At 39.9% G+C, this 22,357-nt stretch overlaps 1 protein-coding gene across 1 annotated transcript in view; it reads left to right on the forward strand.

The window, feature by feature from the left end:
* The first annotated feature begins 6,506 nt into the window (after positions 1 to 6,506).
* LOC143298729 (tyrosine-protein kinase TXK-like) overlaps positions 6,507 to 22,357 on the forward strand; it is a 40,067-nt gene continuing 24,216 nt past the window's right edge. Inside the window, exons 1-6 of the mRNA XM_076611650.1 lie at positions 6,507 to 6,737; positions 8,271 to 8,449; positions 13,176 to 13,274; positions 15,284 to 15,377; positions 16,790 to 16,951; positions 17,718 to 18,082. Coding sequence (XP_076467765.1) covers positions 8,306 to 8,449; positions 13,176 to 13,274; positions 15,284 to 15,377; positions 16,790 to 16,951; positions 17,718 to 18,082 — 864 coding nt within the window. The 5' untranslated portion in view covers positions 6,507 to 6,737; positions 8,271 to 8,305. The remainder of the gene's footprint in view (positions 6,738 to 8,270; positions 8,450 to 13,175; positions 13,275 to 15,283; positions 15,378 to 16,789; positions 16,952 to 17,717; positions 18,083 to 22,357) is intronic.

Raw genomic sequence — 22,357 nt, forward strand, 5'->3', positions numbered from 1 at the left:
CCCACCACAGTGGATGCAGACTGAGGTTTGGATTTTATCTTGACCTTTGTGTAGGTAAACAAACCCAGAGATGACACCAAAGGAGGTGTAGGAGGTGGTAGCGGTCTGGGGTCAACCGGAGGGAGTGGAGGAGGCGTGGAAAGGCCGCAAGGTTTAATTTCTGCCCCAAATACTATACCTGTTGTTGAGAGAACCCGAGGTAGAGGGCCCTTATGATTGCAATTGCACCATAATTTTAGCTTGATTGCCCACAAAGTAAGTTTGTGACCTGTTACAAATCTTCGTCAGACACAAAACACAAGTGTCAAAGAATCGACAGACAGACAGAAATACGAAAAAACTTAGCCGTATGAAGAGCACAGGATCAGGAGTCAAGATGGCTGCTGGAAAAAGAGGAAGCTAGTCAGGGATACAGAGGGGAGGTAACCTACTTCCGGGAGGTTATCAGCCATAACTACTTTCGTTTTCTCCGCATAGGCAGATAGTAGTTTGCACAGGACAGGAATCAGACTTCTTGCCGGAGTCTGCACTAGTGGGTCCCCGTAAGTATGTTAGATAAACGTAATTTTAGCAAAAAAAAATTTCCTTTCAACAGAATTATACACAGACTGACTAGATCTAAAGAAACGAGCACTGTGTGCTAAAAATTCCTTTCAACAGAATTATACACAGACTGACTAGATCTAAAGAAACCAGCACTGTGTGCTATTGCCCACTTGAAGCCTCGACCCATGGTGCATCGCTCTTCTCGTTTTTAACCACTGTCCTGAATGTAAAAGTGAAGCAAGTAAATGTTTAAATCTTTTTTTCTCACTTTTTTCATTTTTTTCTCTCATTGATCAAATGGGGGATTCAGAAAATTACCAAGTTCCAGACAGTGAAGGGAAGGAATGCAGTGTTTCAGGGCAGAAGATGTACACAGTCAGGTTGTCATCTTAACACTAAGTCAGAACCGAAACTGATTGCTGGCGATGTGCACAGCTGGCAGAAGTGTGCGAAATCACTCATTTCAGTTTAATAATTGACACCACAAGATGAATGTCTCTGATTCAGACACAGAAGGTCCAAGATAACAAAAACTTAACTGCACTGGAAAAACAACAAAAAACATACTCACTGGACAACAGTATACAGACAGCAGTTAAGTGTGCTGTACTGTCCAACTTCAGTGTATGCATCCCTGTTTGAAGATATGCAACAGTATTGGGCGCTTAGTTCGCTGGTGTTTGTGTATGTGCGTTTGGGGACAAGTTTATCTTTGTTACTTGTAAATCATATTTCAGTTGATTTCGGAAGTGAAATCTGAAGATTGGGTGATCTTGACTTTACTTAGATTTTCAATGAACATAGTTTTGCCAGAAGCATGAGAGATGACTGATGTTGTTGCTTTTTAGCATAATATGTTTGTTCTGTTAAGTTGGGTCTTTTCATTATCTGAGCTTTTGACTGTGTCTGCCTAGGATTGGGGGGGGGGGGTTCCTTTCAAAACAAAGATTTGTTGTAGCCTTCTATGTCTTTTGTATTGAAGTGTGAAGGAGTGTGTGCTGATGTTATTATTATAATAAGATACTAAGACAACAAAGCCAAACAAAAGAATAAAACAGCTGTGTAAAGAAACAAGGTGAGAAGTCAAAGATCAAGGTCATAACATGGCATATTGGGAAAATGTAAAAGCATGATAGAACTTGGGTTTTTCATCCAGTTTTCATTAAACATGGAATACAAGGTAGAGATTCGTTCGGGCCAGAGCGTCAGTGATTTGTTTGAATTTAGAGGTCAAGTTCACATCAGTGTGTGTGACTATGTCAGATTACCTATTTTGCAGTGTTGTTTTGATGTTTTTTCACATGATTCCTTTGTTGGATCAAGTGTATATCACAAGTGAGGTTTGACTGCCTTGCCTTTCTTGTTTGACTGGTTGTGTTGTAATTTTGATCTGTTGGTTTCGTTGGGTGATTGAACATTTTCATTGATCCCACTTCTGCTCAAGTGTGCTGACTAAAATGTGAAGCAGATGTGAGATCATGATTTCTTTTTAATGTGACTGACAAAGTGAAAATAGAGAGGAACTGAAGAAGCTGGATTTAAATTTTTAAAATTATGTTATGACAACAACAAAAAAGTGAAGTGGAGGTGTGTCAGTAGATGTGTTTATTGAGTTCAGGTGATTTTTGACTGTGCAGGAATACCTGGATTGTAGGAGGGAAAAACATTTGTACATCATCATTTATCAAGAAATATTTCGTTTTGATCTTTTATTTTACTCATTTCTTTGTGCTTTAGTCCATCTGTCGGACTGAATGTGTGTGCTTTCCAACCTGCCCTTGCCCACACTTTCACACAATGCCCCTCTCCCCTCTCCTACCTGGCTGCCCCTTTCAGTCTCACCTCCTCCCCTTTCCCACCCCAGCTCCCAATACTCCCTCTCCACATAGCCAGCTAAATCCTCTTCCCTACCACCCTCTCTCCAGCCCTTCCCCCTCCCCTCATTCTGCCAGCTATCCTTTCATTTACTGAAGGGTTTTGTGTTCAAGGACCCTGGAAGCAGTGTGGTACACATTTGCACTCGCATACACTGGCAAGTTGCATTTTCTTGTTGTTGAGCAATCACAGTTGATGCAAAATGATCAGATTTCTGTGTATTTTATATTACAGATACGGTGAATAAGCAGTGTCCCATCACTATGTATTGTGAATGTCTTGTCATGCATTGTCTGTCCCATTGCCTTCATATGATTGGTTGGTTTGATAGTTTGAGAGAACCCCATTGTTTTCGCTACCTTTCTGATGTGATTCTTTCTGCACATGTGGCAGTGAGGATGTCTGTTTGCTACCCTAATAGGTGACAGACTGGAATTGCTTATGTGAACATGGGAGAATCTGAGTGTGCGTGTATAATGAGGCAATATGGGCATTGGAGCTAAAGATGTTGTTGTATGCTCGTACACATGTTAACTGAATGTCTGTAATTAATAATGACTGGGATGTATGTGAGGTTGATGACTGTTGTATGTGGAAAACTGTTGTCCTAAAGGATTATTTTGATTTTTGTTTATTTAAATCTCATAAGTTGTTGATGAAAAGTTAGCATTGGCTAATAGAATATTAAACCACACACACACACACACACACACACACACACACATCCAACAACAAAAACATGGAGGAAGGAAAGTTTAAAGAGGTATTGCTTTCTATTTATCGTTGCAGATAATCACAATATACAACATGGGGACACACACACACACACACACACACACACACACACACAAAGAAAAAGAAAAAAGGAATAAGCAAAAGCAGTCGATGAAAAGAATCTGGATGTCAATAGAACAGTTTGAAATATGTTCTGAAATGTCAATGGCAGGCATGATGAATGCTATAAAAGGATTGTTTTTTGCTGAATCTAACAAATCACTTTTGCAATCATTGTAGTAGTTTCATTTTCCATTTTCCTAGGGTCCTGGATCCCCAAACATGCAGTGAAACTGTTGTGACGTGCTTTTTTTAAGAAGGAGAAAAAAAACAAAAAAACATGAGGTGAAAAAAAGCGCTTTATGTTTGTGCATTTGCATGGGTGTATGTGTGTTTGTGTGTGTGCATGTGTTTGTATCCATGGGTACATCCATGCGTCTGTGCATACTAGGACCATGCTCACCAGACTCCAAACATCTGCATGAGTTTGCCCTTTGTCCCTGCACAGCTTCAAAAAGAATAGATCAACTTTGAAGAGGATGTTCTGAGTATGACAGCTTCAGCAGAAGTGCAGAAATCATGAGGACCTCTGTGCCTGGCTGTCATTGACCGGCTAAAACCTTTGACTGACTTCTCTGACTTACTTTGAAGATTGGTTGCCCTCTGAAACTAAATTATGAAGACCTATGAGAACACGAAAGGCACAGTTGCACAGGAGAGGGGACAGAGTCCTCCATTACCTTGGGCATCGGACAAGGCTGTGTTCAGGCACCACCTCTAGGATCCTTTCCCTTCTGAAGTATGCTTTCAGTTCTCAGACATGTACTTGTACACCAGGTGAGATGGGAAGCTCTTCAGTCTGGCTTGCACACAGACCAAAACCCAGGTGATAAGAGGACACATCATTTCTGTGACTGTCTTTCTGCATGCTCTCTCTCCCCACCCCTCAACCCCCAGCCACACCCCCTTCCCTCCCTGTCTCTCTCAATATACCAAACTGGGTTTGTTTTTGGGGGGATGAGGGAGGTAATTTTTATTGTTTTTTTCTGTCACTTTACCTTCTCTTTTGTCTCTGCTCTTCTCTACCACCACCACCACCAAACCCATGACAGGATTTGCCGGCAGTAACAGCCTATCAGATGGTCCTTTCAGAAGAGCTATAGTGGGCAGCACACACGAAGAACATCACAAAGAAAACTAGCTCCGCCATCGACTTCTTGCACTACAAGCTGCACTGCCATCCACCAGAAAGTATATTTGTACATATATCTCATTGCCAGTACAATGAAGTCATGTGGGATCCCTACCAGCAGATGTTGATAAGCTAGATACAGTGGTGGATGACTTGCTTTATCAACCAGAGTAACAAAGGATGTTCCTCATGATGTGTCACCAACATGATTTCCATCACAGCAGAAAAGGTGGGTGCAGCAGCATTTGAAATGAGAACAAAAGAGAGAGAACACATCCAGCAATATTGCCAGGTCATTTTCTCTGACAGCCAACAACTCAAAAGAGGCGAATCAAACCCCAGCAGAAATCTCTACAACTGGTATCAACACTGCTCATGTCAAAGACTGACAAAAGCTTACAGCTGAGCCAACAGTAAAGTGAGAACCATACAATCAATTGTTTGTCCGCTGCAATGGAAACTCATTTACAGCATAGTCTTTTGCGCAGGATTATGACTCTCAAACCAGGAGGCTTAGAAAGGCAAGACTGCCTCTTAGCACTGCAGCCCTGGAGGCTTTTAGCCCTTTGGGAACAATCCTGACGCCCACTGTCCTAAAACTCTTTGCCAAGAGAGTGGGGGGGTGTGATTGGGCAATACACACTCCACTGTAAGCAGATTCCAATCCAGAAAACTGGGGACAGCAGTTGCATCCTCTACAGTCCAGATGGTCATAGACACAACTATCCGCAATATCGTGTGACAATTATGCCAAGAAACAACAGCCAAAGTTTCACAGAGGAGTCCAACTGTCCAAGTTCTCATTCTCCCCACGTACAATGGTAGAATAGAACAAAGAGACAACTGTCACAGCAACACCAACAAACAGCTTCCGTGCTGCCCATAATGGTGGCACTACAGGTAATTAAAAGTCCTCTCCCAAGTCTGTGAATGATACCAGTTATTACTTTCTGCCGATGACAAAACGCAGATGACGATGATGATGTGGATACTTGTATAACTCCTATCCTTGTTCAGAGACCAAGCTCTGGGCACTTTGCAAACACAGTCATTTGCACAACAGGCTGCCTTCTACAATGGGTAGATCTGACTAATAGCTGCCATTGGGCACACATCATTATTTTGTTTCCTGTGTTATTCAATCAGGTTTCTGTCTGTCTCTGTCTCTCTCTCTCTGTGAATTACACCCATCTTCTGTCTGTTGTCTTTCTACTTATCCCCCTCCCTCTCTCTCTCTCTGTCTCTCTATGGACAATACCCTTCTTCTGTGTGTGTGTGTGTGTGTGTGTGTGTGTGTATGTTTAGATATGTGCTAGTGTTAGCGTTAGTCATAGTGTGTGTGTGTGTGCGTGCACGAGTGTGTGTGTAATGTACGAATGTGTGAGGAGAACTCTGTGCATGTGTGAGCCTGACTAGCGCATACATGGCATGTGTGTATTTGCATATGTGTGTGCATGTGTCAGGGGGTAGGGTGGAGGTGGGGTGGGGGTTGCGTCATGGGGGTTACAACATTTCTGTGTGTGTGTGTGTGTAGAGGATGGGGTGTGTGTACATGTCTGTTTTGTGGGAGTTACAGAATATTGGAATATGCATGTGTGTATAGGCTTACATGCATATCTGTGTGTGTGTGTTTGTGTGTGTGTGTGGAGGGGAGCAAGGAGGGGGTAACAGAGGGGAGGGAGGGTTGGTGTGGGGGGGGGGGGTTATGGACGTGTGTGTGTGTGTGTGTGTGTCAAAGTGTGTGTGTGGGTGTGTGAATTGTCATTATTATCATTATCATTATATCTTCTTTTTCTTATATTTATTTACTTATTTATCTGTTTTTGTTTTTTTCCGCATTGTATTTTATTTCATTATCTATCTGCTTACCTATTTTTTGCCTCAAGGCCTGACTGAGCGTGTTGGGTTACGCTGCTGGTCAGGCATCTTCTAGGAAGATGTGGTGTAGCGTATATGGATTTATCCGAACGCAGTGACGCCTCCTTGAGTAACTGAACTGAAATGCGCCGGTCGCTTTGACAGAATCGTTCGCAACCTACCCTAAATGTTCCCGCACCCACATCCCGCCGGAATTTTCGGGAAATCCATGTCAGCAAATGTCACAGCCAGCAGTGCGCCTCACGGATACAAGTGCGCCTGCGCTTATTTCAAGATGGCTGTCCTTGTCGGTTGCCACGAGAGAACATGAAGCTTATCCACCAGTCTGGAACGAGATGAAAGTACGACAGAAGTATGCGAAGCATTAAAGTGAAGATGAAAGTCGAACGACTTTGAAAACCAGTATCCGAAGTGTCAGCTTGACTCGGAAACTTCAGACTCGACAATAACCCGACGATAAACCAGTGGTGTGGTAAGTTGGGAGGGTTTCTTTTTGAGTTGCTGTAAGTTTGAAGTTTGACCTAAATCTCGTAAATGGCTAGATTGCCATATCGGTCACAGTCAAAAAAGTATTCGGTTACGTTTTCGTCAGGCATTTTAGAGTGTGAGATACAGATTCTTCCAGTGAATGATAGGTTTTGGATAAAACATGCGATGAGGAAGTACTTGTGGCGCAACTTTTGGTGGAGGGGGGAGGTTGGGGGTAATACTGTCTTCGGAACCAGTAAGGGCAGGAAACTTTGACATAAGCCTCTTGCCCCTCTTCTTGCAGATAAAAACTTTTGGGCATTTCCCAACGTCTCCTTAAAATATCCATTTTGCCCTACCACACATGATTACAAATGTCATTAATGATGTCACTAAAAAGGTATGCAATTCATGGTATTACGAAGGCATCTTGAGCATGCAAAGTGGAGATTTTAAGTATGTTTTTTACATGTATGTATTGTTTATGGCCTTTGCCAGCTGTAAGTGCAGGCAGAAGATAGATTTTGTTATGAATTTGATTTGTTCGCTTACCATGGTAGACCTGAATGCAGGGTCTGGGAAAGTGGTATGTGGTGTGCAAGCTCACACACACATGTATGCAGTATGTATACACACATTATACAAGCATATCTGTCTGTCTGTACACATAGTATATTTATCTGTAAAGTTGATTTGCTCAAATACACACATTCCTATTTGATTTGCGCAAATAAATACACACATTCCTATTTGATTTGCTCAAATACACACATTCCTATACATACACATTCATGAATGCTCATGCATGCACACACACACACACACACACACACACACACACACACACACACACATATATATATATATATAATATGATATATATGAATTATATATATTTGTCTAACTGCTGTCCCAACTATCTGGGCTAGAATTTTATTTTAGTTGAGAGTGTCTTGCTGAAGTTACATCACCACTCGCTTGGCCAAGAGTGTTTTTGGACAGTCGGCATTGGGATGGTTCCCAAAGGCCAACTGTTCCCCAAGGCTGCAACACTTAGAGCCAGTGCTATTTTGCCACCTAGTTTGAGAGTCATTGTATTTCACAAAAGACAAAATTGTAAATGATTTCCAATTGCAATGGAGAAACCATTAATATATATATATATATATATGTGTGTGTGTGTATGATATATGCATACATACATAGATACATATGTATACATGTATATGTATGTAATGATATATCATTATATGTACACTTACCGTTAAATGATTTATGTATATGAACACATTCATACATATACATATGTGCTTGCATGGTCTCACACATGCATACACAGAGAAATAAAGAAATCATAATCAGAATTATCAGTTCACATGATCATTTATGATGAAGATCATTGTCAGTTTGATTTTAGCTTAATAGTCAATGTGTATTAATGATTTAAAGTTTTGTCATTGTAATGTTCATGTTGTTTTTTATTATTACAGTTATTCCTTTTTTTTCTTTTTCTTTTTTTTCATTTGTATGGTGACAGGATACAGAAGCATTAGCAAACAGACGACCTGAATTATGGCGAATCCAGATTTCATCGTCTTGTCTGGCTGCTTGTTGAAGAAACCACAGAACAAAGGATTTTTTAGCTCAGAAACCTACCGGGAACGATTCTTCATTCTTACTAAAGCCAGTCTGATGTACTTTGATGGTTCAGCAAAGGTGGGCACATATTGTATGTACACATAAATGTTTGTATACATGTATTCTCTCTCTCTCTGTCTCTCTTTTTCTGTGTGTGTGTGTGTGCGTGAGTGCATATTCAGACTGCCTTATCACAAAAAATAAATGCTGGAACCGCGCTTTTCTTGGACTTTATTCTTATCTTGGATATATATGAATATGATAATGATATGATTAGAGTATTGCAAGGGATAGCAGACACTTCATTATTGAACAAGAGAGACAAGGCCTTCAAGACTCGCTTGTGATACACACAAGTTTAAAAAGTAAAAGATGAATGAAAAATATGGAGTGGATTTTTTTGTTGTTGTTGTAATCGTTATAATGTGTTCTTTATTTGATATTACAAAGCTTCGGGTTAAAAAAACAACCATAAAGCAGGTTTGAACCAAGCATGTTCATGCGAGAGGAAACTGTCTTACAGTTACACACACTGCTAACCTAGGTCTACAAAATTTAATGATGTTAAAAAATTAGACAAAAAACTAAAGTTTATGAAAACCTTTTTGGTGGTGGATGAATCCTCTGTGCTTAGTGAGATACGACATTTCAAACCACAGGCCCATTGTCAATTGATGAGAAGAGGACAGTGTGAATAGGAAAGCCTATGTGAGGAAAGGGTGATGACAGCTCACTACTTTCTGTTTTGATGGGCCATGCACACTAAAACACTTGCTGATCACCATTCAGTGCAATACATACTCACACTCACACACACACACACACACACACACAAATATATATATATATATATATATACATATACATATGTACATATACATATATATAAATATATATATATATACATATATATACCTATCCATATACATACACATGTATATACACACATATACATACATCCATACACATACACACACACACTCGCACACACACATATATATTTATATACATACACATATACATACACACATACATGCACATACCACTCACGCATACATATGCATACACACACATATACATACATATATATACACATGCATATACATATACACACAAATGCATACACATATATATTGCTTCTGAAAAGAGGGATAGGAGGTAAAGAAAAAATAAGGACAGAGAGATCAAGGCAGAAGGGCCCAGGCGCTAGACGTCAGTGACTCTGACGTTCAATCCATTTGGCTGTGTGGTCCCCAAGCGGTCAATGATGCGGCTCTCCATGTACTTTCTGTATGTGCTGTCACTGGGGTTCTGCCACACAGCTGAGATTCTTGCATGGGTGAAGCTGTGGTATGGGCCAGCAAAATGCTGGCCAACAGCATTGTTGTAGCCTAGCTTCATCGACCTCAGGTGTTCGTTCGGAGAAGCGCTCGCCCAAAGAATGGTAGGTCTCCCCCACATACAGTTTGGAGCAGAGGGTGCAGGACAAAATGTTTATTCTATCAAGAAATGTGTGTTTTTATCAAAATGTGTGTGTGGCATAAATGCAAGAAATCATTTGACTTCAGTTTTATGCTTGAGTTTGTACAGGGAAATGTCCTTCTCTGTTCTCGTGACCAGATACACACCATCGCATCACACACAAATAAAACACTATACCTGGAAGAAATTTCTGTCTATTTATTCACATTTTTAGATATAAATTGCAAAATAAACGTAAATTTGACAGAAACTCACAAAATTAATGCTGCATAAATCAAGAGTTATCTCTGATCCAAATACTATGAAACCAGCCTCATGCATATACATTGTGTAGGTGTCATTGAATATAATGTGATGCAGGGGATGGAATATAAATTAATGAAAGAATGAGAAGTGTGGTGTGAGTGCATTTATGTGGGGGTGAGAGGAATGTGAGTGTGTTGTTGGGAGAATGCATGTGGGGTGGGTATGAAGGGGGGATGGAGGGTATGTGTATTTGGTTTTTTGGTTAAGTCTTTAAAAGAAAAGAAAAGTCTCCCCTCTGGAGGGAATGCTCACTTAGTCTGGCTCCACAACTAAGATGTAAAGGTGGTGTCCTGGATATGTAAAATCAGAACAGGCACAACTAAACACTGAAGTGACTCAGCTGCAGTGTAAGGTCTCCTCTTTTGTGTGGCCTCCTGGTGACCTAATTGATGGTTCCTGTGGACTGCTGATACTGGGACTACAACAGATGAACCCCCGGGTGTGGCTGTGGAGGGGTTGGGGGTGAGGGGGGTGGGGTGGAGTGGAAGGAGCGGCAATGGAGTGATGCTCCAGAAATGGTGCAGATGATGAGGCAGAAAAAAAAAGTCTTTAAAAATACTCAAAGATTTTAATATTTGGCTCTCTTATGTTTCAAAAAATTATTATACAGTGTTTCAGTCAGTGAAAATGCCCAGCAGCGAAATGTTCTGCCCGAATTAAAAGTAAAAGAAGATATATGGAGTGATGGCCTAGAGGTAATGCGTCCGCCTAGGAAGTGAGAGAATCTGAGCGCGCTGGTTCGAATCACAGTTCAGCCGCCGATATTTTCTCCACCTGCACTAGACCTTGAGTGGTGGTCTGGACGCTAGTCATTCGGATGAGACGATAAACCGAGGTCCCGTGTGCAGCATGCACTTAGCACATGTAAAAGAACCCACGGCAACAAAAGGGTTGTTCCTGGCAAAATTCTGTAGAAAAATACACATTGATAGGAAAAACAAATAAAACTGCATGCAGGAAAAAATACGAAAAAAAAAGGGTGGCGCTGTAGTGTAGTGAAGCGCTCTCCCAGAGGAGAGCAGCCCGAATTTCACACAGAGAAATCTGTTGTGATGAAAAGAAATACAAATACAAAATATACACATATAATTATATATGAATACTTGAACCCGAAAGGATTTTTCCAGGCAGGAATAGCTGTTCTCAAATATATAGCAAATGATGATTCATACAAGGAGCAAATGTGGGCACTCAAAGTACTATGTATTTCATATTGGCTCCCTATGCAGTAGTTTTTTTGTTTTGGGGGTTTTTTGGTTTTTTGTTTTTGGTGGGTTTTTTTGCCATTGGTGGTTTGAAGCTTTTTCAATTTTTTTATTTTTTATTTCAAATTAAAAACCTGGAAGAACCCTGAACTCTGTGTGTGTGTGTGTGGTTGAGTGGTTGTGACTGTGTGGTGGTGTGTGTTGATGGATGAGGGTGGTTGGTTGAGTCAATGTGGAAGGTGTGTGTATGTGTGTGAATGGTCATTTGAATGTGAGTGTATTTGGGGATGTTTGTGGTAGTGTTACTGTGAATGGTGGGTGGAGTTGGGAGGGTGTGAAAGTGGGTTGCTGTTGGTGAGTGTGACGGTGTGTGTGTGAGGTGTTTTGATGAGCGTGACCATTGATTTAGAACAAAATAAGAAGAAAAGGGGGGGGGGGGGGGTTCAGAAAGTTTAATATTGGTTGAATGACAGTGTAGCTAATCGGTGTAGCTAATCGCTGTATGAATCAGAAAGCGTATGTCAAAGTGATAGCATAGTTTTTAACTAGCAAATTAAAATCAGATCCACAGTGTGCCATCTACTCACTTTGTACTTTACTCCTGATAAAGCAAAAGTGAACTGCTGCGAGGGTATGCACTGTGAACAGCAGCCCTGCTTTTTGTTTGCACTTCTGAAGATTGAAAGGTCATGGTGTATTGCGCACGTGCGCGCGTGTGCGGGTGTCTGTGTGTGTGTTTATAAAAGTGCCTTTGAAATATTGAAAAGACAACCAGAAGAAGAAGATCTGAACCCTTTTATTCAAGGAACTATTTGTGATTTTGCAAAAGAATCACCAACCTTTCAAACAAAAATTACAGTATGCTCAAAAATGTGTAAAAATATGTTTTCTTTAGGGAAATGAATGTAGAATATTATTATAAAAAGTTCAGTGTTGACAGGATGAGATAACCCCCAATATCGGGAAGATAACTCAGATTTTTAGAAAACAAAACATTTTGAAAAAAAAAAAGAAAAAAAATTATATGGGTAGAAATGGTGCAGAAATATTAGCAAGTGTGTTAGACACAACAACCATTTTCTATAATATTGGTTTCATCCACTAACATGTTGTTTTAAATATAAACACTATACAAAAATACTTACACACCCCACACACACCTTCCCACCCAAACACCCACAAAAATAATCACACTATATGTCAACACAAAAGCTCACTGTAAACAATATTTTGGCTTGAAGCTTTCTTCTAGATAGTTTCAAAGTTAAATGAAAACCCCCAATGGAGGGCGTCAAGCTAAAATATTTGATTTTTTCTATACCCACTTCTTACACAACCCTGCCCCCTTTCTGTTGATGCACCTTGTAGCATGTAATCATCTTCAGACTAACCAGAATCATTTCAGTTGATCAACAGCAACAGTACTTTCATTTTCTATTACATTTTCATTGCTGCTGTTGAGATTGTGCGGAAAATTAAACAAAATTTTAACCAGCTCATTTGTACCGAAAATCATGGCAGCCATGTTGACACACTCAACAACTTCTTGCATTACAAAATGCAAAATACCACACCAAAATCGAGTCAAAACTCGCAGATATTGCTTTGAACATGCATCAAGACAGTTGCCATTTGCCAGGAAGTAAGCGTATTCAAATGATTGGCTGGACTGTTGATAATGCAGTTACACCTAAAACACTGATATATCCGTGGTCAGAAGTGAAAGGTTTTATATACATGGATCAAACTTTTTAATTGAGCTTCATTCAGTTGTTACATTTTTGCAATATTTGTTACTCACTTGGTTGCAGAAACCTGGCAAAAAAAGAGGAGAGATTCCATTACGAATGATTAAAGCAGTGGAAAATGTGGAAGATGGTTCGCTGGATGGTAAAATCAATGCTTTTCAGGTTTGTCATTTTTTCTTATCTCATCGATAGTCAACTCTGTGTGAGTGCATCTGTGTGTGCTTCTCTACTGCTAGTGACGTAAATTCTGTGATATTCATGATGATGATTTCAAAAACTCTTTTTTTTTTTTAAACATGCAGTCAAACACCTGCAAGTACCTGTGCTCACATTAAACTTAAAGCCAGCCACATGCGCATAGTTATATGCATGGATACATCTCTAGGACAGATGGAGAAAATGGCTAAGTGTGGGTGTATGTGTGTGTGCATGCTCCCACATACTTTTATGGCTTTGTTATAAGTTTGTTTTTATTTTTTAATCACGCATTCAAACATGTGAACAGACTTAATGTGGAAATCTCAGTACTTGTAGATTCAGATTATGTACTTGTAAGCACATTTCATGCATGCATAGATACACACACCTTTCAGCTTTTTCTCAGTCTAAATAAGATTACATGTATCCATGTACATCACACACAGGCACACACACGCACATACACATTCACACACATGCAGAGCAATTTAAACTCTTGGGCAAAATTCTTGTAGTCTTTTAAATGTGTGCTTAAAATGAGGTTTTCTTGTAATAACTTAAAAAATCATGATATACATTCAAACAGTTGAACAGACATTATGGGTAAAGCTCAATAGAGAGAAAAGAAAAACCCAAAAAACCTGGGGTATTTAGGTTGTGGTAAGCAAATGCATTTGCTTTCATGGGTACGCTTGCACACATGCCCTAGTTTTTTCTCTGTCTGTGTGAAATATATATATATATATATATATATATATATATATATATATATATATATATATATTCATACACATCACACACACACACACACACACACACACACACACACACACACACACACACAATTTTAACCCCTAGGCTGCCTACATGACGAGATAACTTGTTATCGCAAGCATGTACGCTTTGCTGCCACAATGACAAGATACCTTGTCATCGAAATATTCTGACTTTTCCCTGGTTTGCATTCAGTTCGTTGACAAAAATAGTGATAGCTTTAGCCTGGGGAATCTTTCTAGATTCTATTCATAGCTAGAAACACCATCTATGTCATGAGGCAGTCCTTTATTTGAATGTTTTGGTTGGGTTACTGTCCCAGTGTTTGCCTGGCTCCTCTCCTCACTTGCTCAACAAAATGTCGGACTGACGCCATGCTCAAGACATACGATTGTGATGAACTAAATCAACCAAGATTACTTTCTTTAGCTGATGCTCAGAAAGAATTGAAGCATAAATTCAAAGGAGAAGACAGTGATAAACATTTATTGGACAATTTGATAGAAAATAAAGGGAGCAATCAAGAGAGTGGCCAAGATATGACTATCATTGAGTGATGCTGGCTGTACAGATGTTAACAGATGACAGAACGTGACCGAATTATTAGCAGGACACAGTGTGAGCAATATTCTTGGCACTCAGCCAGCGTGGTCTGATGAGAACTGGATAAAGTGACCGTGTGAGAGGGGTGAAGAGGAGGTGGTTGGAGACTGAGGGGTGTGGCCTCACATCTATATTATCACTTGGAGAAGTCACAATGCATTGTGTATCTATCTCTTAAAAAAAAAAGTTATTGTGGTTGTTCTAGTATGATTTTGTGTTTGCAGATATCCATTTGTCCAGAAAATATGCTATTTTAGTGCAAATTACCTGACTAATGTTTGTAATGAACAAGTTGAAAATGTGACAAAAAAGAAAACACTGATTTCAAAGCAACAGCATGTCACTAAAAATATATAAAATGGGAAAACAGCATGTGTTTTGTATTCTTTATTCATTTACCTTTCAGAAAATATATACTTTTATGGGTCTTTCTCCAATAACAAAGTGGACAGAATTTTTTGAAAATTTATACCCATTTTTGGTGAAAAAAACCCTGGCAAACAGATTTCACTTAAATCTTATTTTCCTGGCAGTGAATGGGTTAACTCTTGCGTGAAATTTCATGTAATGAAATGTGTGTTTGTGTCTTGAAACAGGTGGCATACGTGGAAGGGTCTGAATTCTTTACTCTTTATTTGGTGGCCTCCAGTTCCACAGAGCGAGTCCAGTGGGTGAGAGCCATTCGAAACGGTCAGTCAGGGTTGACATATGTAACTTCAGCCAAACAAAATGTACTTCCAAAGGGTTGTCATTCTCCATTCTCTGAAGTGTCATTCCCTGTGATATTTGATCACTAAGCTTACTGCAGTTGTCTTAATATCCTGGAAATCTGGTTTTCAAAAGTGTCAGGTTGTTGCTGGATTAGTGATTATGTGATAAATGTTTTCCAGTTTTCAAACTCAGTTTTGGTATTGCAATTTATAGAGGGCATGATGAAACCGTATGTGCACAATGGAAAGAAAGTTATGACAATAAATTGTTGAATATCAAATTGTACAAACAAAAACATCAACAACTAAATCCATATATATCAGTAATACACACACGCACACACACACACACACACACACACACACACACACACACACACACACACACACACACACATTACACACACATCACCCCAGTAAATTAATTATATTCATGTAATCTTTAAAATGTTAAAAGAGAAAAAAAAGAATCCCCCATCCCACTTAGAAAGGAAAAAAAAATCACTTGTGTACACGCTCAGTAATGCTTGCCTGTGCACATAACTCTCCTGCCAACCCCTCCATCCCCTTTTGTTGGTCACTTGATGTTCATTGTGAATTCTGAGGATTTGACAAATCCATATACGCTACCATGGACAAATCCTTATGTGCTACACCACATCTGCTAAGCAGATGTCTGACTGGCACCCTAACCCAATGAACTTAGGCCTTGAGGTTTTGTTGTTGGTTTTTTTTTTGGTTTGTTTGTTTGTTTGTTTTTTTGTTTTTTTGTTGTTTTTTTTTAATAATGAAAAAAAATGATACATAGTAAAATAAGATACCTAAACAAATAAGTGTATGTCATTGAAATAATGAATAGATAACTGATTAATTTAATTTGAATAATCAGTAAAAACAGAATATATATATATATATATATATACAGTGTTTACACTGTAAAAAACAACAACTCAGACACACACACACAAAGCATTAAAAAAAACAATAACAGACACATACACGCACACAAACACATCTACAAAAAAAGCAAAATGAAGTGAGTTTTCTGTCGGTGAAAATATAGGAAAAAGACAGAGTGCATTCTGATTTGTAAATGAATGTCGGAAATGGTGTTCTGAGTACTGCGATCAGAACTGGCATGAAAGATAAAACCTGCAAGGTCTGCAACAAATTTACATGTATAACACAATATATATATATATATATATTATATTAACACTTCAAAAAAAAAAATATATATATATATATTGAAGAGTGTTGCTACTCATAACTGAAATAGTAATTTTCCGTTTGCCATGGCGATGATAAGTGTTCGCTTTATAACTGAAATAGTAATTTTCCGTTTGCCATGGCGATGATCAGTGTATGCTGTTTCTGTTCTGTGGTGGTCAGAGGCAATGCAGCAAGAAGCTCTCTTCTTTGCCAAGTACCATCGTGGTGTGTGGACCAAGGCGCTTGGTCACTTCACCTGCTGTAAGCAGGAGGACCCTAGCCCTGATGGGGGTTGTGTTTTCTGCACCACGGAAAGACAGAGCGCCTTGGGCGACTTTGTGGGTAAGTTCTTTCTTGTCTTGTTTAAATGTTTTTGAGTTCTTTTGCAGGAGAAAAATTAGTCAAATTGACCACTCTGCCTTGTGTGTGTGTGTGTGTGTGTTTATCTGTGGGTGTGGGTGTTTGTGAATGTGGGTGTGTTGTTTGTAATTTCATGGTAAACTCTAATGTTGATTTTTTTTTTTCTTTTCAGCAAGTTAAAGTGATATAGAAAACTAAACAGTAGTTCTGAACAAGACCTTGTAGGTCATCCACTTTACGATGATGTAGGGTGAAAGGTTAATGGTCAAGGTCCTCACTTGGCACAGTTTCTTGTACAGCCCCTTCCTCATGCCAGGGAGGTAAGCAGTGTAATCCTCTTCAGGACTGCCAAATTCAACTGCCACTTCTTTCAACGAAGAACGACTATGACCTGAACTGCCTGTGTGCAGGTTTGTGGCCAAGACTTCCAGTGAACCCACACACATACAGAAAGAGGGAAAGAGAGCTAACATTTTTAACGTTCTGTGATGATACTTTTATCAGAAAATTAGATAAAGTGTGTGTGTTTGTTGGTATATATGTGTATGTATATTTTTGTATGTCTGAGTGTGCATATGGATCTCAGTATCGTGCATGTGGTAATTGTGATGTTCATAGATTTTTAATGATTTTTTTTTTGTTTCTGTTTTTTTTTTTTTTTTTTTTTTTTTCCAAATGATTTATTTAAATTCCTGTCTGTAGATTGTGGGAGATGAAGTTGATTTGTCTGGGTCTTCTTTTCTTCCAGAGCACTTTCAGCAGTCAGTAAGGCTGACGACTGAGAAGACTGAACGTGTGGAGAGTGCATGTTACGAGGATCTTGATATGTATGAAACCGCAGATGAAATATATGAAGAAGCAGATGAAACCCCTATACCTATGCCATCCCGCCCCAAGTCATTACATCCACCTCCACCCCCGTCAACACGACCACCCCGACCCCAATCAGCACGTCCGCCCCGACTCCCATCTGTACCTTCATTATCACACCCACCTCCACCCCCGCCTCCACCAGTGCCAGTACGGGACCCTGTTAAGGAACAAGAGAAGCTCCTTTATGTGGCTGTGTACGATTTTGAGCCAGCTGAGGAAGGCGACCTTCAGCTTTGCAAGGTAGGACTGTTGGTACTTGTTTGTGTGACCTGTAAAGTGAAGATGATTGCAGTTCACATTTTGGGCATGAAAAAAAAAAAGATCAGTATCAGAGTTGGGTATAAATTTATGATATGAAAATAGAGAAATCAGAAAAGTGAACTGATCACCTTCCAGTCTTTTCCAACATGCAAAGCAAAATGTGGGGGTGGGACAGAAAGCAGGGCTAGCAAACTGGATTTCAGTGGACAAAGTCAATGAACAGAGGCTTGAGAACAGTGTACATTGAACTAGAGGCTTCAGAAGTGAAAATATTGAAATCAAAGAAAGGTTGATAACAGAGCAGACGAATGGAGTAATCAAGCCATGTCAACAAGCAGACAAAAAACATGTTGTGTTCCAGTCTAGTTTCTGAAGATGACGTCACTACCCAAAATAGCATTAGGGGTCAACAGAGCCATTCTGCACCAGACAATGTATAGGTCTTTCACTTTTTGGCTCATTGGATGTGTGTGCCTTCACCTTCACCTTCACCTCTCCCGTAGTCTGGGTTCAGACCGTTGGGGCACCGCTGCTGACCTGGCCACCACCCCTCTCCACTCTTCACGGTTTTCTGATTTCCTCAGGGCGTCACCGAGCGTCAAGCCTGTCCACCCCCGGATGTTGTCTTCCCATCTCTTCTTCTGCCGTGCTCTCCTTCTGCCTCCTTGTACGGTGCCTTGCAGGAACGTTTTGGCAAGACCAGATGATCGGGAGATGTGTCCATACCACCTAAGTTTGCGTTTTTTCACTATGGACAGAAGGTCTTCGTAGGGTCCAATACTTTGCTTGATTCTGTTCTTCACTTCCGTGTTAGTGATGTGGTCTCTGTAGGAGATGCCAAGTAGTCTACGAAAGCATCTCATCTCGACAGCTTGGATTCTTCTCTCGATGTCTGCAGTCAGGGTCCAAGTCTCGCAGGCGTAGAGCAATATTGATATAACCAGGGAATGCATCAGTCTGATTTTTGAGCTGAGAGCGATGTTTTTGTTGTTCCAGATGGTGTTCAGCTTTGTTGAGTGCCATTGTTGTTTGGGCAATTCTCGAGAGTACTTCTGGTTTAGATCCTTCATCTGACACGATTGCTCCCAGATATTTGAAGCTGTGGACTGTTTTAAGCTTTTCGTCGTTGACTTTGATGTCAATGCTGATGCCGTTGGTGTTGTTAGTCATCAGTTTGGTTCTCTCCGCACTGATTTGCATTCCATACGATGTGGAGGCTTTGTCTAGATGTTTGACCAGGCTTGCCAGTTCTTCTTCTTTTCCAGCCAGTCCATCAATGTCGTCGGCAAAACGTAGGTTTGTGATTGTTCTGCCGCCTATGCTGACTGTTCCTACATGCTCTTCCAGTGCGTCAGTCATTATTCTTTCTAGACCAGTCTAGCATGGAGAGGGATGGGCTCCGCCATGCTTTTCTGCCCAAGACTCACCGCATGAATGTGTGTGCCTTACATGCATTCAAAATAACTTTTATTTTATTTCAGGGGTTGTGCATTGTGTGTTGTATTGCCTGATATGCTGGAAACTATGTTATATAAATACATGCTAAGGTTTAACTGCAAATATAGTCTTCAGCATGTAATGAAAGTTCAGTCTCACACGCATCTGCACTTGATTTGATTTAATTTGATTTTATCCTATACAGAAGTGGGGGTAGGTGATGGGGGTGGGGGACAAGAATAAATCCAGCCACAGACAAGAGAAAGAAAGAACTGGTATATTGGTGCTGTTGGTTATACTACTATATGAGCATACATGTATGAGAGAATACATGTATATGAGCATACTTGCATAGGAGCCAATACGTCCGGTGTTCTTTGGTGCCTGTCAGTGCTCTGATGCAGAACTCCGTTTTCAGTCTTCATCAGCGTGATCTGGAACTGGAGCCCGTGTAGCTACAGGGAGTTTCTTTTCCATCTGCATTTATACACTGCAACGCCCGTGTTCAAACACATAGATTTATGAGGTGCTTTTACCCTGCCATGTAGGCAGCCCTATTCTGTTTTATCAGGGATGTGCATGCTTGGTATATACTTGTTTCCATAACTCACTGACCACTTACCTGGATTATGGGATCTTTAACGTGCGTGTTTTATCATTTTTTTGCATGAATATGCACACACAGTATTTTAAAGAACAGTTCTGCACAGTGTTGACATTGAAGATGTGAATGATCCCCACCTGTAATCCACCAGTCACCAATACCAGCAGTGAACTCAGTACTCTCAGATTTAAAATTACAACACTTTAGCCATTCAGCTGTTGCCCCCATCTAAGAGAGTTTCTGTCACCAGGAAGTTCCTTTTCTATCTCATATCTGTCATACGGGAGTGCATTGCTGGCCTAAAGGACTGGATGACTCTCAGTATCAGTATCAGTAGCTCAAGGAGGCATCACTGCGTTCAGTCAAATCCATATACACTACACCACATCTGTCAAGCAGATGCCTGACCAGCAGTGTAACCCAACTTGCTTCGTCAGGCCTTGAGAGAAAAAAAAGAAAAAAGAAAAAAATTAATAAATTAAAATAAAATTAAATTTTAAAAAAAGAAAAAGAAAATTAGAATAAATAAACAAATAAATAAATAACATTAAATAAAAAGTAAAATAAAATAGATAAATAGATAAATACATAAAAATACTACTACTAATAATAATAATTATGAGGCGCAAAATATTGATTAAGTCAACTCTAGGCGCACGCGTGCGCACACACACACACACACACACACACACACAAAATGATGATAAGACTGAATTTATGATAGCTTGTCCAAAGAAGTTTTATCAGCATCCTTCCTTACCTGACTTTGTTCTGATCAATAGCACACCTGTTTCACTTCCTCCTCCTGTTCGCAGTCTTTTTCCTTTCAACAGCACATTTCGAATATCTGTAAGGTTGCCTATTTGGAACTGCATAGAATCAGTTCTATCCGCCATGATCTCTCAACCGATGCAACCAAGACACTTGTATGCTCTCTGGTTCTCTCAGAATTGGATTACTGCAACTCTCTTTTGGCCAGCCTTCCCAAATATCCATTAGACAGACTCCAACAAAATCAGAATAACACTGCCAGACTCATTTGCATAGCTTCTTAATTTGACCATGTTTTTCCTTTCCTTCAGTCTCTCCACTGGTTGCCTGTTTCTGATCGAATAGACTGTAAGCTATCCGCTCTGACCTTTTCTGCAGTTAACAGATCTTGCCATAAGTATCTTTCTGAACTCCTCCATACCCATACTCTGTCTCACCAGCTCCGTTCTTCCTCTGATACTCAACTTCTCAGGATGCCTAGCGTCAGAAGTAAGACCTATATACACAGATCATTTTCTTTTCAATTGCCAAAGACATGGAACAAGCTCCCTGATAACCTCTGCCATTCTGATTCCCTTGCATCTTTTAAATCTCGTCTCAAAACTCACCTTTTCCCTCAGCAGTAAGTTCAGTTGTGGCAGGTCCACTTCCTTTGCGTTAGCTGTGCTTGACTATGTGTGTATACATATGTATGTTTGCATAACTACATGCATGTATATGAATGTGTAGTGTGTGTGTGTGTGTGTGTTCACGCGCGCACATGTATTTATGTATGTTTGCGCGTGCCTATGTGTGTGTATGTGTTGAGGGTAGCTGTTAGGTACACATGTATGTTAAAATGTATGTATGCAAAGTGTGTGTGTGTGTGTGTGTTTAGTCACATTTTGGTGTGTGTATGTAACATTGATGTAATGTGTTATGTAGTGTTTTTGTAAAGCACCTAGAGCAGATTTCTGGATTGTGTGCTATATAAGTATCCATTATTATTATTATTATATCTTTTGAATCAGGAGTGAGCATCTCCGTGGCTGGTTGCCTCATGTTCAAGAATCCAGAATGAACTGTACTGCGTGATACCATTGGAGAAAGATGTAAAGGATGCTCATTATTTTCTTGACATTTATACAGGTATTGTTGCAAATGAAACATTTAGCTGACAGACTGTCTCACTCATTCAATATATGAGCCAAGAAGGACAAGCAAGAGATTAGACCTAAAACAATTCCCCCACCCCCCACCCCCCCACCGCAGTATTCTGAAAACGAGTGATTGCAGACATGTTGAATTACCTTGAGAATCAGGGGCTGGGTTGCATAAGTGATCTCAGCGGTGCTAAGTTAGTTCAGTGTTAACTAAGGATTTCCTAAATCTGCACTATCTTTGCTAATTCCATGGCTTGAGAAAATTCTTAATGCTAAGAGAACTTATCACTGCTTACATGG

Source organism: Babylonia areolata, chromosome 24 (assembly GCF_041734735.1).
Source record: "Babylonia areolata isolate BAREFJ2019XMU chromosome 24, ASM4173473v1, whole genome shotgun sequence".
NCBI classification, from domain to species: domain Eukaryota; kingdom Metazoa; phylum Mollusca; class Gastropoda; order Neogastropoda; family Buccinidae; genus Babylonia; species Babylonia areolata.